This window comes from Aphelocoma coerulescens, chromosome 2 (genome assembly GCF_041296385.1).
Source record: "Aphelocoma coerulescens isolate FSJ_1873_10779 chromosome 2, UR_Acoe_1.0, whole genome shotgun sequence".
Classification (NCBI taxonomy): Eukaryota; Metazoa; Chordata; class Aves; order Passeriformes; family Corvidae; genus Aphelocoma; species Aphelocoma coerulescens.
In genome coordinates, this window is record NC_091015.1 from 100410589 (window position 1) to 100428060 (window position 17472).

Below are 17472 nucleotides of genomic sequence, written 5' to 3' on the forward strand. Positions count from 1 at the left end.
ATTAATAACCAAGCTCACTGTAATACGAATTGCATTGGGATCTATCATCCATGTCATCAAAAGATGCACAATGACCAGGATCTCTGCAGGAAAAAGCATGCATGTCTTTTTGCTACCCAGCTCTGCTGAGCAGAAAAAGTTGACCTTGATCAAATGATTACTGTTCACATTTTTCTGAAATGCCACAGATTGAAAAAAATACAAAAACATGTCTAGAAAATGTCATTAAAAAGTCCTCCTTTGAAAATCTGCACATGCTTAATCAGAACCTCTTCAAAAGGGAAATGAGATAAAGCAGCAATTACAGGGAAGAGTTTAAGCTAATTCTCTTAAATCAGAGACGTTTGAATTACAACATCCTGGTGAAACAAAGACTTGATTAATTTGAAAGTTATCCAAGACTGAGGATCCAGTTGTCTTCCATGTGCTTCAAGAACTAAAACTATACAACCTGGACAAGTGCCGGTGGCACACCTGAGAAACACTTACAGTGATCTGTAGAAGCAACAAGTCATTTTACAAGCTCAGAACAAATGAAAGAATTAACTTAATTTTTACTTATCAGTACTTCAGGCTCAAATACAGCAAGCTGCATTAAGTTAAATAGTTTACAGACACTAGGTACAGAAAGCAGGTTACATAAGACTTATTCATAGTGAGAATACTTTAAGAACATGCACTTAGTTCTCAGAGCTGCTGCTTTTGCTGTAAGCATCTTCAATTTCTGTTATGTGCCCTAATCATCTTTAGAGACCAATATAGGTGTTAATTATTCCAGGTATGCCTCAAGATTCAGACTAGCTTTCTAATTATTTGTGGTTTAACATGATCAGTTTTGATTCTTTTATTGAGCTCTTCTGAAATGATTCAAAATGCTGAAACTTGACTATTCTGCCACTTGCTTTTCCAAAGGCACAAGTATTTTAAAATGCTTTATGTTTTATTAGCAATTTAAACCTAATGTAAACAGTAAATATATTAATTTATGTTAGAACTAGTTTTTCTATGTCTAAGCTTTTATGGCACATGCAGAAAATATCAAAGCAGTACTCTGATGAAGTCCAGATTTTTTAAAGCTATTTTTAGCAGGGTTTTTGGCTTTTTTTAAAACATAATATCTTGAAGTCTAGTAAAAGTCAGTTTTCAAATTCAGAAAATGTCAGCCAAACAACACCCCACATGGAAATAACTTACATTAAAAGACCATCACACCTACTAAAATCTAGCACTTATACATGAAAAAAATGCTAGAATTGTAGTTACTGTTCCACAGTTAGCCCTACAGTACATGTTCTGTTAGCAATACTTATTTTTAAACACTATTCCTCCCATATCCTGCTCCTTTGTACAAACCTGGTGAAGGAAAAGAAAGAGGTAACTTCTCATGATAGTCAAGTTACTCATCAAACCACTATTCTCTGCAACTCAGTTTAAATTTTTTCCACAAGTTTTCCCTTTGGCACTGAGGTTTTCAATGACAGTCATCCTAATGATGGATAAATGTATAATTTTTCTTCATAAAAATCAGACTTTATTAGTCCTGTTTTATGAGTCTTGGAGAAAGTGAGACAGCAAGAGCTGCTTATGGCTTGGCTGCTATTTTTGCGTAACTTGACCTTGTACACCTTGCTATTCCAAAATTATTATTATTTTTTTAAATTCATGTGGACTGATTTCAATGGAATTAATGTATTTGGCATTTCTCCAAATCAGTTTAAAAATTATGGATTCAAAAAAATTATCCCAAACAACAGACTCCAGTGACACTTCAGGATTATGTAACTTCCCCAGTTTACTGTCACCCCTTTGGCCAACATTTAGCTTCTTCATGGCATTGATCCACATTTACTTAATAAGGAGCTACAGAGGTCTAAGACATTATGTTTTTCCCCAGCTGTTTGTTATTGTGCTTCTGATAATGGTTATTGTCATTACAGCAAAGTTGTTCATCAAAAAAATCTCCAACAAAACTATGTACTTGTCCATACCCTTCCTGGGCAAGACATCTAACTGCAGCAGTAGCTTCATTGTCGTTAAGCTAACATCCTAGATTTTGCTCAGAAGCACATAATCTTTTCCAGTAAGTCTGTCCTTGGGGCTGAAACTCCTGACAAAGAATAGGCCTGTCACAGGTAATGCTTCAAACAGCTGCTCTAACACTTGTAATACAGCTGTACTGTCAAGACCTTCAGCCACAAAAATATCCATTGTTCATCCTTCTGCAGTTTGCAGCCTTGCTTATTATAATTACAGCAAAAGGCAAACTTCCTTGTTTCATTCTCCTTAAATGACAGACTCTCCCTGATTAATAAAAGATTTGTGTGCTCTCCAGAAAATCAACACACAGAGCTTATAATCATAATACTCATATAGAAAGAAGGAAATTTAAACTTGAAATGTCAACCTTAGTTCTTACTTTTCTTAAAAACCAAGCAATTGATTTTGCATTTCAATGTTTCAGTTAATGTCCTTTTTCACACAAGTTATAATATAATCTTCAATAATGAGATAAAAAAGATCACAATGTAGAACTACATTAACCCTGAAATGGTCTTTTTATCTTCTAAGCAGGAAAAGGTGTGCTCTTTGCCAGTATGCTTCACAAACATACCTTGAAAGCTGAGTCTTCGAGCTTTGAATGATCAGGGTTAAGGCCCTGTTTCTAAAGAGTAGATACTCTGGCAAGTGGCATTTGGCACTTCTTGGACAACTGGTTACACATTATTATGCTGCTGTACACAGTTGCCATAACACTTCTAACTTATTTTTGTTCTTTGGCTCTTTATGATTCAAAACCAGTGAGATTTAATGGCCAATCATACATTGCAAGGCATTTATCTTAAAGGAAGCTCAATGAAAATTTGTTTCAGGCTTCTTATGCTATTTTGCCAAGGATTATAAAGAAATATGTTATCTTGTTTTACAAAATAGTTCACTGTGTGATGAACTCTGCACGCAATTTCTTTCCTTTGGTCTGTTTGCTCTAGTCCTCAAAGTGTTCTGAAGCTTTTTTTAAAAAATAAAAAGCCTTAACCAACCTCCAAACCCCCCAGACTTAGTGCTACTATAGCTTTCATGCTAAATATGCTAGTATAGCTTTCAATCTTGGTCTTGAAAAGAAAAGGCAAGAAATTAAACCCTTCATTTTATGAGACTTAGAAAGGTTACAAATAATTTGAGTGACAGGCACCAACACTTTGTGTATATATAGTTGTAGTACTACTTTTATAAGCGTAATTTCTTCTGTGCTGCCATTCAAGTTTATCGCTTCCAGATTATTTGGCCAAAATACAGAAACAAGTATGCTGCTCCCTGACTGGGTGGTTTCTCATACCTTAGAAACAGAAATACTGTAAACTGTCTTAACTGAATGACCTTTAAGTACTGACATCTGACATCTCACATGTTTATGCCAGCAAAGGAAAACTTAATCATATTAAACCAAATTTGGATGCACTCTCAAGAGACTGTCAAGTTACAAAGGTATGAGACTAAAGGATTGGTTGTCTTGCTGTAAGAACATGAATTCAATGTTATATTTCAAAACAGATGATTCAATGTTATATTTCAAAACAGATACTGCCTTTTCCTTGCTTACTACTTAATATTACTACTAGCAATTCTGGTAACAGTAAAAGCTCCTTAACTATACAGAAGTTAAAAAGACTGACTACAAATTAGCCTTTGGTCCATATACAGTGATTTCTTACACATCTTATGATAGCACAAACCCTTTATCTTTTAAAAAAAATATCTCTGGCCATAGAATTTTGGAAAAGAGAGGAAGAAAGGAAACATATAAGAAATGCAGGTCAATTTAGAAACAAAAACCAAACTTCAAACCCTATCATTCAGGTTGTGGGAAGTCTAGATGTGACCTGAACACAGATTTCACAACACAACATGCTGTGTTTTGCCTTCTCTTTGCTTTTTAATTCACTAGACATTAGTATGAAAGTACTAGGAGCTATGGAATATATTATCTTTCATAAATTGAGCATATTTCAATTGACATACATATGGATTTTTTTCTTTTTTAAAATCTGACTAAGGACAATGAAAACGAACTGGTGAGATTCTGCATCTTCTCTCAAAACAACTTTATTATGCTTTACTTCTTTATTAGCTGTTCTAGCTGCATGTGCCATTAACCAAGTGACCCATAGTTCATCCTTGAAAGAGCAGATTTACTTAGGAAAACACTCTCATTATAAATTAAAGTACTTGTGAGGAGTCAGTGATTGCAAAACTATTTAGAGAAAAGCACTAAACTTCCTTATGATGCTTACTGCAGCACCTGTGCAGCATAATGTATTATAGAACTTCAAAAAGTGTGTCTTTGAAGAAGCTCTAAAGAAATAATCATGTTGATCCATATAATAGACACATATTCTATGTTAAAAAATATGTGTGTACATATAGACATACATGCATATTCACACACAGACATATACATTGTCAAAAACGAATCTATAAATAAAATAATAAATAAAATAAATATAATATCTACAACATCTATAAATGTATTCATTCAGCTCGTTTGGGGATAATTAAAGGCAAGGGGCATTTACCTCAACGTTTGTAATGACCATTTCTCTGACAACATAAGCAATCGTGCAGTCTTCAGAGTGGCATCTGACACGGAAGCAGCCATATTCCATTACATCTGGTGGATCAGGCCAATACTGGTGACATTTGGTCTGTAAAGAAAATTAGGCACACACCAAAACTGTTGTATACAAGCCCTTCTGTTTCAAGCCTTCCCTCCTATGTTGTGGTTCAGGGAATTCAAGGAGCAGTATAAATTCTGTTCTGGTTTGCTGGTGGAATATTTTTCATCCAAATTGAAAAATAACAGGACAAAATAGGGTAAATTCTCCATAAACTTCTGTTTTAGTGATTTATAATAAATATTCAGGTAAATTGGATGCACGATGCTTTGTCTGCTGCTTATCTGTAATTGCTAGAATGACTTCTCAAGGAATAATGTGGATCCAAAGATGGATTTATTCTGTCTTAAGAAAAGAAGTGCAGGGATTAAACTTGTAACTAACTTTAGCCATCTAATAGCAGGTTACAGCAAAGGCAGAGCCACACTTTTCTTGAAAATGAACAATGAGAGGACAAGAGGCAACTGTAAAGAAGCAACAAGGGAAATTCTGACTAGATGTTGGCAAAAAAAAATTCCACAAAGAAGGACAAGCAGAGAAACAAGAAGCCCTATGAGAATGTGGAATCTCCACCTGTGGAAATAATCAAAACTTTGATGTGACACTGCAACCTGCACAAAGTTCAAAGCTGTTTTTGTATGTAACTTCAATCACAGAGTAGCAAGAGCTGGAATTTTTGAAAAGTTAAAATTTCTTAATTTTACCTTTAATAGGGCTCAATTTTCAGAGGCTTAAAATCCAAATTATAACCATCGTGCCTGAAATTTTTACTGTGGTAATTTATCTTAAATACTTTCCCCTTCAAATTTAAGCCAAAATAATGTACTTATGTCTAAAAAAATGAACAGTACTATGCAGAAAAAAAATCCCATCATACAAATCTTAACACCATTGGAAAGAGATAGTCTGGAATGTAAAACCTCCAGGGACTGGGAAAAGGTTTGGCATTTGCCAATGGGGATATTCTTGACAAGAACATACATCTTTTTCTGTCTCTGAAAGTTCAGCTACAAACTGAGCAAATCTAAATAATTTCTGAAAGCAAACAAAGCTCATAAAAAGTGTCTGGTGTGCAAAGGTACCAGCAGGATGATTAGAAGATATCAACAATTGCCTTGAAGTTTCCAGCTCACTGGCTGAACTCCAGACTATTACTAATCTGTTTCTCCTCAATACAAGGACATGAATCCACCAATACAATCAAAAGATGAAGGGAGTATATTTATGTCAGGTGATGTTCAATGATGTCTGCTTCCATGAGCAGCTACATAACCTGACTGCAGTTAGAACCTATTGTTGCTTAACTGTCCTTCCTTACATCTCAATCTTTATGCTATTTAAGACCTCAAATACTCACTCCCTTGCTTTCTAAAAACTGGGTTTTGACTGGGGTGCCAGATAAACTTCACAGTGTAGGACAGATCACACAGGAAATACAGATAAAGGCTACAGTGAAGGCATACAGGAGTCATCACCTTCTCCACCTCTTAAAAAATCCAACTGTTGAGTTTTCAGCTTCTAAAACTTCAAAACCACTTCAAACCTTCCACGTAATCTAAAAACTTAATCTTAAAACTACAAAGGACATGTTAAATCAAAATACACCAGATTTTCACTATACTATTCCAAAATTCAAGGACAGACAGAATTTATCTAAACATAATTAGAAGAACTATCAGAGCAATTCTGGGAAAGAACCTGAGATGTAAATAAAAATAAGTAAGTTAAATTCTGATCTCTAGTAAATACCACAATGGCAGACTCCTTTTTACAGCTAGACTACAAGGTTTGCTCGACCCACTCAGTGCTTCCAGACATTTGCTGAATCTTTTGGAGAGAAACTGACACAGGGAGCCCAATACTCAGGGGGAAAAGTAACAGCACGTAGTACCTGTCTGATCAGCACAACAGAGTGAATGCAGACAGCTGGTTTGTTTGCAAAGCAGCATAACAAAAAGCAAAATGAGGACTAACTCTTCCCTCCAAGTAATTCAGAAAGCCTAGCCTTCAGAAGAATCATTCAACAGAGTAAGTTGGCCTCTTTTAGGGTTATTTAACCATAACAATGGAAAAAAGTTCAAAGGTACAGAACATTTCTTCAGCATACAAAGAACCCGGGCACTTACCCGTCCTCGTTCGGTGAGAGTTGTTAACATGATGATCAGTGACAATTTGTGGTCCCAGACTACTTGCCAGAAGTGTGCACATGTGTGTGGAAGAGGCCCCTGAGTAGCAATGTACCGGTTCACAATGCCAGCAGAAGGAATTTCCATCTACAGAGGGAAAGAAAAATCTTAAGTTTGCTCTCACTACTCAAGAACTATTTTAACTCAGCATTTCATTCAAACAGGAAGTTTTGAGGGACGATTAAGGCAAAAAGTAATAAGACAACCAAGATCACAATTAGTTTTGTGAAAAACTTTTAAATCATTAATTTAAAACAGACGTAAAGCACAGATTCTATAGTTCTAGATGCTGACCTATGAATAGAAGATTAATAGTGAAAATGTACTTGAAAACTTGAAACTGCAAAGTTTTCTAAATTTTCTTTAACATTTAGTAAGGAATGGGCAGGGTATATGCACCAAAGGTACACTAGCAAAAGCTGTTTATGCCTGATACTAAACACAGGAAGTTAATTGACTCTGTGATTTAGCTTATGTATCTGACACAAATATATACTCATTTTCCCCTCTTTTCCCTGACTCCCAGCCTACACTTGATTGATTAGGGAAGCCAAGGCTCTGGTTTATCTTCTGGATCCTTCATAGCATAGCTGATAGGCTGTAAGTGGTTCTAGAGGGAAAGAGGCTTACTTTTATGGAGACAACCTCAGCATTTGAAGTATATGGAAAAATAAAACAATTGTTACTGGTTAAAGACTCTGCACATTTCCACATGGTAGCACCCACTGTATGTTAGGATGGTCACTTGTTTCCCAACAAACACAATCTTTTACATTATGAAACTTTACATCTTTTACATTTCCAAATCCCCAAATTTAAAACAAAATATCCTTATTCCCTAAAAAACCCAAATTTAGTCTGCTTTAGTAATATAGTAAGTGAGTAGATGCAGGTCTCTGTATGACTTACATTCACGTAATTTGCATTAATGTAATCTTCATCTCCTTGCAGTATTATCCTTGTGGCATCATCTGCACACACACACACGCACACAAGAAAAAGGGAATAAAATTAGCAATTAAGGGACATGCTTCCCCTCTATTAAGCTAAAAAAAAAAGCTGAGGAATTGCAGAGACACAAACAGCAGAATACAAACCAGAATAAATTACCTTTTAGAAAAATAAAATGACCAATTACATGACTTCAATTATATAATGAAATCTTTAATCAGCAAGTTCAATACAGCAATTTTAAAAAGCAAAAGAGGCAGAAACTGTACTTAAGACTCACAAGGTAGAACATCTTTGTATCTGTTCTTGTCCATATTCTGAGGTACCTTTGCACATGTAACAGCCAATCCTGGTTTCTTTCTATAAAGTTGCTGCAAAGTAGAATGAAAAATTATAGATTTTGAGGATGTGATTATGCTATACACCTACGAATTACATTCACACAAATATATATAGACTGAAAAAAAATTCCTTATTTTCTTTAATATTTTTCCTATCCTTCTCCAGAATTCCCTTGAGAGGTTTTTGTATTTAACGTGACAAGAATTTCTATTATTGCTAGTCCATCAGGATAGCTAGAAGAATTTCTAGGAAAAAAACCAAAACCAAAAACAGCATGTGAGCATCATTGATAAAAACTGTTACTGTGCAAGTTTGCCTTTTGCTTATAAAACCGCAGACCAGAAGGACAACAACGGTTGAGGGTAGAACGAGGGACCAATGAATGGCATCAGAACAAAAAAATAGATGCAGACTTATTTTCTGAAATCAACTATGGTATAAAAATTTCAGAAAAAATTTTATTCTCTGGACTAAACCCATCCATTTCAATCCTGCAAGTGCCTAAAAAATCAAAACTTCAATTTATCGCAATCTCTTAACATTTGACTTCTTCATTTTTGGGCCAACCCTTATGTAGCAAACTTTAGCTGGAGTAAATGTGGACATATGAAATAGGGTATATACAATGTGTGTGCAACCAAAATTGTGAAGTTGGTGTTAGGCTAATTATTGGATTCTATGATCTTAGAGTTCTTTTCAAACCCTAATGATTTATGCTTCTAAGTACATCAAACAAGACAAAAAAAAGGTACAGAGAGGAAAAAACAACAACAACAAAACATTAAGAACTGTAATTATACAACTATAACTTTTGTATATATTAAATGTATAGAAAAGCACCTTAGAACTGAGTTATTAAGGTGGCTGTGCCAGAGTTTTACATCCTTCACTGAACACTTACCAAAGAGTCCACTATGTCTTATATGTTTAATGAAGATTTTGAATATTGTTCCATACATAAAATGGAATGAAACAAATAGGAGGCTAAAATCCCCTACTTTCTCATCGAGAGAAAAAGAGCAACACACAAAAATATTTATTCTACTGAGATTTACTGGACCATAAAACTCTGTGTCACAGCTCACTACATTTTTCAACTTATACAACATAAACAAGCCATGTGAGAAGAGAACTTGATAATATATGTAATGGAAAAGCTTCTGTTTGTTGTAAGTCAAGTTCCACTTTACTAGAGCCAGGTTGCAATTTCTGCCTTTTTCAGGAAGACAAGGAAGAATAATTTAAAGTCCTGTAACCATTCTTGAGCTTCATTGTTGCCTGGCAAACAGTCACTTGCTGTTGACAGACTCCTTAAATTCTGATTAAATGGAGGTAGATATCTGGAAAAACTTGATTATTCACAGTCTACTGGCTAATTAGTTACTGTTTTATTAAAATGAATGGAGAGTTTGAGAGTCACCAAAGCTGATGAGGAGACAATGCCATTACCTCTGGTTCTGAAGATCTCTAAACAATGAACTCGAAGCAAGAAGGCCACTAAGCTGTCCCCTAGTTTATTAGATGTCAAAAAGGTTTTGTGCTTTCTCTGTAATATCCTTTTATAAATAGTGCCATTAAAAAATGTTAAAATATAGGATCAAATATCATATGAATATCATAATATCATATATCAGAATATAATAAAGGATCAAATATCCTATGATGTTCACTACAGAAAATTTGTGCGCAAATTTAGTCAACAAATTTGACAATTAAGAAAGTATTGAAAGGTCAGTTCACATTTTTGAGTTACTGCTTCAATAGCCAACAGATTCATTGTAATTGCTGCATTGCATCCAGTGCTGTGGATTTTAGAAAGCAGTTATGAACCATTGTCTACAATTCCTTAAAAACAGGGGAATTTTAATTCTCAGAAATTGTGTAAAGAAGCAAACCTCATAAAAAGAGTGGTTTTGCAATAAACAATACCACGACTCTTCAACCATTACCATTAAATTCTACAGCTTTAAAAAAAGCAGTGAAGGAAAAAATATCAAAAGGGGAAAAATTTTATTGCTGTTCTACAAGTTTTCAATGACAGAAGGAGTTACTCCAGAACTGAATGCCAATTTTATAAATCATAATAAACTAGGGTTTATCCAGAGCTACTATAAATGTTTGAATCTACAACAGTAAAGCAACCACAAACATACATACACTGCACTCCCTTGCCATTAGAAAAGCAGATGAATTATCCTTTGGAATTTCTTACACTAACACTGAAAGAACTAGTTTAATAAAATATAAAACATTTTATTAGTTTTCTATGACATTCCTTGCTAACACATTGAAGAACCTAGAAAAAGAAATAAAGTACAAAACTGACCTCTGTCAAAATCCCACTATTCTACTCAATAAATTAACAACTGCAGAAAAAGTACTAATTTAGTGAACTTTGTGTACTTGAGCCAGATACACACTAATTCAAACACATTTTTCTCCGCAGATGGTCTTTTGTGTAAGACTGATAATTCATTCTTCCCTATTCTAAGTAGTGAAGTGTGAAACTGACGGGCAAGTCAAATTGTTGCTCTCTTGAGATAAGACTGATCAGGAACAATGAGATTTACAATTAATTAAAACCCCTATATTGCACACTGGCTACAGCAATTGGTCTATGCTAACAGCATTACAGAGTTGAGTATTACCTACCTCAAACTGAATAAGGACAGTGCCGCTTTCTAGCCCTCTTCTTAGCTGCTCCATAGACTCCTCCAGTGTATCACCACCAGATTCAGAACAGGCAGGAAGAATCGATTCTGGGACAGTGTGGAAATCAGCTTCATCTTCTGATTTGGGCTCCACAAACGGTTTCACTACTGAAAGATGTGTACAAAGTTATAATCCATTACATACAGCATTAATGTCTTTTTAACAGATATAAAAAATTACCAGCTTAAAATAACAATAGTTTGCAAAATCTCAGGAAAGCAAATAGCAACACATTTAATTGCATTTCTTTTTGTACTGTATTACTGTAGAAACTATAAAGAGTAAAATGTCCCTATGATCTTCTGAAAGAAAAATTCAAAATGCCTGTTTATGAAGGCAAAGAACTTGAATTCCAAGCACAAGGAGTTTTTTGCAACCTTGTCTTACAGAATGAACTGCTAGATAGGCCAATGAAACACAACATCCACCATGGTAAAAAACAAGGGAGTTTTACCTAAAAAAGTATAGGCCATAATTAATGGAATATCTCTACAAAAAACTTTTTTTATATGTTTGTACCTCCAACAGCAAAACAAATGCAAAAATCCTTACATCACACTCCTTTGCCATTAGAGAAGCCACAGAATTATCTTTTGCAATTTCTTATGCTAACATTGAAGGAACTAACTAAAGTTAAAAAAAATTATTAGTCTGTTTTCTACAACATTCCTTGCTAACACATTGCAAAACATGACAAACTTAATTGAAGTAATCTGCATGGCAGTTCTGTCCCTGTGAAAGGTATGGTATCACCAAACGTGTCCAACTGTGGTTATTCTCTGCAGTGATGGGAACAGTTCATATCTGCCAAACTTCAGAAAACGGGGAGCTGTTCATACTCATGCCTATACAAAATGACTGGTTTAGGGCCACAGGTTATCTTTAGATAAAAGCAGATTTCTCTTATCTGTAAGTTGGAAGGGAACTGGAAAAGTTAAGGGAAAAACTAAATGCTGCATAAAGCCTGTGGAAAACGAAATAAAGAGCCCATCTGTCTTTCTGGAAACACATTAAGTTTTAAATGAAGCCAGTGTTACAGAAGTACATATCACTTAGGCTGTTTCATTCACCCCTGTTTCCCAGTAATGCATAATCCCTTCAGATTAACTTCATGTAATCAGAAACTCTGTGTAATTGTGGGTGCTAATGTCTTACCATACCTCTTAAGGAAAGCAAATAATAAATTAAGTTTCACCGCATCTGAAAGCTCTTGGGATCTACAGGTCTTTAAATATGGAGTAAACAAAGCCAAGCTGGATGAGTTCCCCATTTTTAAACTCACAGGCTTAAGACCCTGCATATTTCAAAGATTGTCTCCTCTTTGCAGGCAGCAGTTCTGCAAGCAGCCAGCAAAGGTTTAACTCAGTATTGTCACAAAATGTCTACTGTAAGAATAAGGTGAGGAGCAGCTTATTTGACTTGTTTCATCTCATAATTGTGCAGAGGAACAGCCCTATTTTTGTGAACCTGCAATGGGGGGGGGGTCATAAAATTATCCTTTATTTTCAAAAAAAACCCAACACCCCACGTCACCAAAGAAACTCTTTCAAGGGACTATTTATTCTCATAGATTTTTAGACCAAAAGATAAGAAGAAATTCTAACTTGCTAGATTCTTTGTTGCAATGGTAAGAACCTATATAGTTTAAACTACTTGTACAACTAATTTGAATTTAGTGAGACCTACTTTTTCCACAGACCTATTCCAAGTGCACCGAGAACATGTTTATGCAAACAGAAGAGGGTATAACACAAGCATAAGAGAAACAGTCTCAAAAACATTAGAAGTGAATAAAATTAGCCCAGTTACCTTTCCTCCTGACCAAAAGTGCAAGCTCTCTTGTGTGAGATTCTCTGCTGGCTTTTATGAACATGACCACCTGGTCATGCGTGTGCTCTGAGATATCTCGGCCATTAATTAATACTATTTGATCACCTTCATTCAGCTTTGGTATGCATTTATCAGCCTGTTTCAAGACCAAAGAAACACATTAATGTCATCGCATCCAGTTGTGCAATCAGGAACGCATCAGGATATTAAGTACATCATGTAAGCAAAGTCTTCACAGTTCTCCTGACAAAGTTTCATATTCTGTATCAGAAGATCTATCAAAGGATTCAGCTCTAAAGCTTGCATGCCTCAAAGGCTCTCCATGACGATAAGGAACAGTTCGAACAGCATATTGATAGCTATAAAAGGAATTCACGTTAATCAAACAGCCATCATCAGATTGCTCTCAAAGATCTGTATTTCAGACTCCAAGCCTCAACAACCTCTGAATTTCTGGAGAAAGTGTTTTGAGCATATAAAATAGTTCAGTTCACTTTTTATGCAGTGAATACTAAGAAGCGCAAATATGATTTTCATGAACGTGATTTAAGTAACATGACATTCCCCAGGCATGCACTTTTTAAATTTCAAAGAAATCCTTACACATTTCATATCTTTGTTATTTTGTAGATTCTTGTTTATATTTAGATTAACTGTTGGACTCCAGGGTTTGCTTGGCTATTTTTCTGCCACACACCTCAGTATGCTTAGCCCTATGTCCAGCACAAAGCAATTAAAGCTATGGCCAGGATATGATGATGATGCTACAAAGATGACTAAGGGACTAGAGCAGCTCTTGCATGAAGGAAGGCTCAGAGAGCTGGGAGTATTTAGCATAGAGAAGAAAAGGCTCAAGGGGATCTTGCAATGTACATAAATACTTGAGGGCAAGGCACAGAGAAGATGAAGCCAAGCTCTCAGTGGTGCCAGTGACAGGATCAGAGGCCAAGGGCTCACACTGAAACACAAGTGGCTCCATATGAACATCAGGAAACAGTTCTGCTGCTATGGTGACTGAACACTCCAGCAGGCTGCCTGGAGATATTGTGGACTCTCCCACCTTGGAGCACTCAAAAGCCATTTGGATATGGTCCTGGGCAACTGACTCTAGGTGACTCTTGAGTGAAGGGGGTTGGACAAGATGATGTCCAGGTCTCTTCCAACCTTCTGTGATTCTCTAATACGAATGTGCAGGATTCTACAACCTTTGTGTGTAAAGTAATATAACAATTTTATTTCCATTGCTATCCTAATTTTATTTTGTCTAGGAAGTCTTCAGCTACACAAAAGTGATATACTTATATAAACTTCATTTATTTAGTGTATGAATGAGACACAGACCTTTATTGCTTTTATTGTTTGATAAATGTTCCCTGTATTTCCTTAACAGCCAGCACAGGTTCCCTGAGCTTTATTCATTCAATATAATTAGCCCTACCAAACAACCATCACCAAACCCTGAGTCTGAACAAGACATTAAAATTAGATCCAATCCTGATTATGCCTTGCACTGATGGCTCGTAACATATTGATATTACCAAATAATAAATAAGAGATGGAAAGGAGAAATGATAATGAAAAAAATCAACAAGAAGAAAAATGTAAAATTAAAAAAAAAATCAGGCAAGAATATGAAGAAAATAAATTGGGAGTCATTTGTGCCAAAGAACAAAGTAAAAGGAAAGAAAACTTAAGACCTGTCTTAGTGCCACAAAACAGACAAAGAAGAAGAGAAAGAAGCAAGAGAAAAGAAAGATGCATGCAGGAGGAAAACATCTCATGCAGAAAAGCTGACTAAAAATTTAAAGAAGAAATAGTTTTCCCCAACATTTTCCATAGAAATAAGGAAAAAAAATAGTGAAGGATAGGGAAGATTGAAAATGATTCATAAGAAATGTACACAGAAAAAGAATGGGAATTAGGAACAGCCATGATGATGTTCTTCAGCACTGATCTAACTAAGTATACACAGCTCCCCAAGAACACCCTTGCCATATATTGTACAATTTACAAAGGCAAGACTGAAGAATGTCACTATGAATGACCGTATAATTTAATCTCTCTCAAATAATATTAAGTTATTCCCTCTGAAATATAAATATGTGAAAAGATAGGTGATCTAAAGACCATATCTGGTCAAGTCTAGGAGAGTCAAAATGTCAACAAGAACTTCGAAGGAATGGTTTCCAAGCTCCTGTATTTGTCTCTCTTTTCAATTTCTTGGCTGGCTGCTATTAGTATTTATTACAGACGGAGACTAATATCTTTGCTCAAACAAACTTTGTAAATCATGTGATGTGTTAATGATTCAGCTTTCTTGTTTGAATCATCTAACTATATAAAATATATCTCAAAGGAGAATTAATTCCTCCTATGCAAACATAATTTGTAGATTTTTCAGACACTGAGCTTTTCCAGACAATTAATTATGTCAAAGCCTCCATGTCCTGTTGATACACCCAATGTGTCATTTTATGCTAATCACCTTCTATTGCTCCGAGAAGCATGCATGCTTTTTTTCCCATGAAAAGCTCTATTAAATAAAACCATAATGACCTCTTTAGCACTTTAGGACATTTTCACTGTTTGTAAAAAAAAAAAATCAGTATAGGACTTCTTAATTAAGAAAAAAAACAAAACAGCAAAACCAAACAGATGCAATAAATGGTTATTCCTTCACTAAAATGTGCTCTCACAACAATTTTGGCTAGTCTGTCCTACAATTTTCCCAGCATACTACATTGCAGCTTTACTAGAGAAGGTTTTTAAAAAGAACTTTAGGATGTGTAAAGGAAAATACTGCCTTATTTTGGGGAGTAGATTTGTTTCCTCTCCTATACAAGAAATGCCTATCATTTTGTAGGAAAGTGGGAGAAAGGTGACCTACAAACCTGAGAAATAATCTGAGCAAATAGTATTACCAAATAGTAGTGCTGAAGACAATTTACAGGGTAATGAGTGAATCTAGAGCAAATTAAAATAGTAGCAATGAAGGCAAGGCATAACTGAGCTAAAATAATATAAAAATGCATTCCATAGATGGTTAGATTTGAATTTGGAAATATCAGCCACATTTCATCAAACAGTAAAGAAATGGAGAAATTTTGTTTATGGAAAGCAGTATAATCAATGTTCATACTGCTATTATCTAAAAATAAGTATATTTTTTTCCTCTTGCTATAACATGACATGATTTCCCTAACACTGCTACTGAGTGTTATATTGGATAATTGTTTCAAATTTTTTCTGTGATCCTGGTAACTTACTCATTTCATGGTATACTAGCTTAGAGAGCTACTTGGTCACTCTTGTCCATGCCTATGACACCAAAGGGAGACACTTCAATTAAGTGTTTAAAGTTAGAAGTCCAGTCCTTTTCTAATCCAAGAGAAAAAAATACAGATCAATACTTTCCAGAAGACCATCTGAATCTGCCAAAGGAAACAACTGCTTCTGGAGAAACATCTTTCATTCTCTGGTTGGGGAATGAGCCTGTTTGCGCTATATAATTTCAGAATCTCAAATCACCCTTAAAATATTTGCTAGGTTGACCATGAAATGTCTTAAGGACTGTTTTATTTTCAACTCCTAGACTTAAGTTACAATTATAATTTTGTAGCAAACTTTTATTCAAATAATTATTATATTTTATAAAGGAGTACTATGAACTGTGTAAGTCTGGCCAAAAATCATAAATGTGACCAAAAAATCACTTCTCAAGTGTCATGGGTTAGCAAAGCATAGTCCCGGAAGTGATGTCCTTGCTAAGGGGTGCTTACAGCTTCCTCTGGGACCTGACAGAACCTATCAGTGGCCAGTTTGAATATGGACAATTCTTTGAGCCACTTAAAATTGTGACCACCTCTGTAATCCACACTAAAGAATAGGGAACTCTGAGGCAGAGTCTCTCTCTCTCATTTCCGGCGCTGGGACAGGTGGCTGCGGGCCCTGTGCGGGGGCCAGTGGGCCCGGCCCAGGCCCTGCTCAGGCCAGGCCAGGCCGGGCCACGGCCATCCTGGAGCTGATGGGCCCTGTGCCACCCACGGAACCCCCCCACAGCCCTGCTGTGGGCAGCCGGAGCAGCTCGGCTCCCCCCTCTCCAGTGCGGCCAAGATTCAGCTAAAGTGGCCCCGCTGTCCAGCAGAGATCATGTGAGCAACAGCGATAAGCCACATTCCAGCTGCAAGGCCTAGGTGAGATTAACCCAATTAATGCTGTGAAGAGCTGAAAACCTGAGGGAAGAGAAAGAGAAGATGCTTAAAGCTGAAATTCTGTTCTGAAGCTATGATATGTCAGAGTATCCTGTTGTAATTTCATGAAGGCATGGGGGGGTGGAGTGTTCAAATTGTACTTGTGAGCAAAAGCACCTGCACTGAGATAGGCAGATGCTGACGCAGCTGTAATTTCATGAGAAGTTTGAACAGGAAGAGATGGAAGCGATGAGGACTTTTGCTCCACACGGGAAAGGAGAAAACCTCAGTTCCTAGAAATGCTCCCAGAGATAGTCCCAAAGATGAAGATGAGGAAGACCCTTTGCTCCCACGGAAGGAGAAGGGCCTCTGTTCTTAGAGATGAAATGTTCCCAGAGATGGGTGAAAAGAACTTTTATTTCTGAATGGCTCAACCTTAAAATTGTACCCCAAAAACCTTCAAGAGTGAACCCTCAAAAGCAGTTGTGGGAAAAGCTGCAAGTTGGGGGGAAGGGACTCACATGCGAGCAGAGAGTCTCCTCTTCCTAAATGGACTGAACAAAGTTACTTTGAAGTGGGTGGCTGTCTCGT

At 36.1% G+C, this 17472-nt stretch overlaps 1 protein-coding gene across 5 annotated transcripts in view; it reads right to left on the reverse strand.

The window, feature by feature from the left end:
• The window catches only part of PTPN3 (protein tyrosine phosphatase non-receptor type 3), a 164750-nt gene that overhangs the window by 13016 nt on the left and 134262 nt on the right, over positions 1-17472 (reverse strand). For all 5 annotated transcript variants that reach the window (XM_069004158.1, XM_069004157.1, XM_069004160.1 and 2 more), the window contains 6 exons: positions 12671-12827; positions 10802-10968; positions 8088-8178; positions 7766-7827; positions 6797-6943; positions 4572-4700 (listed from right to left, as the gene is read on the reverse strand). In XM_069004158.1, coding sequence (XP_068860259.1) covers positions 4572-4700; positions 6797-6943; positions 7766-7827; positions 8088-8178; positions 10802-10968; positions 12671-12827 — 753 coding nt within the window. The remainder of the gene's footprint in view (positions 1-4571; positions 4701-6796; positions 6944-7765; positions 7828-8087; positions 8179-10801; positions 10969-12670; positions 12828-17472) is intronic.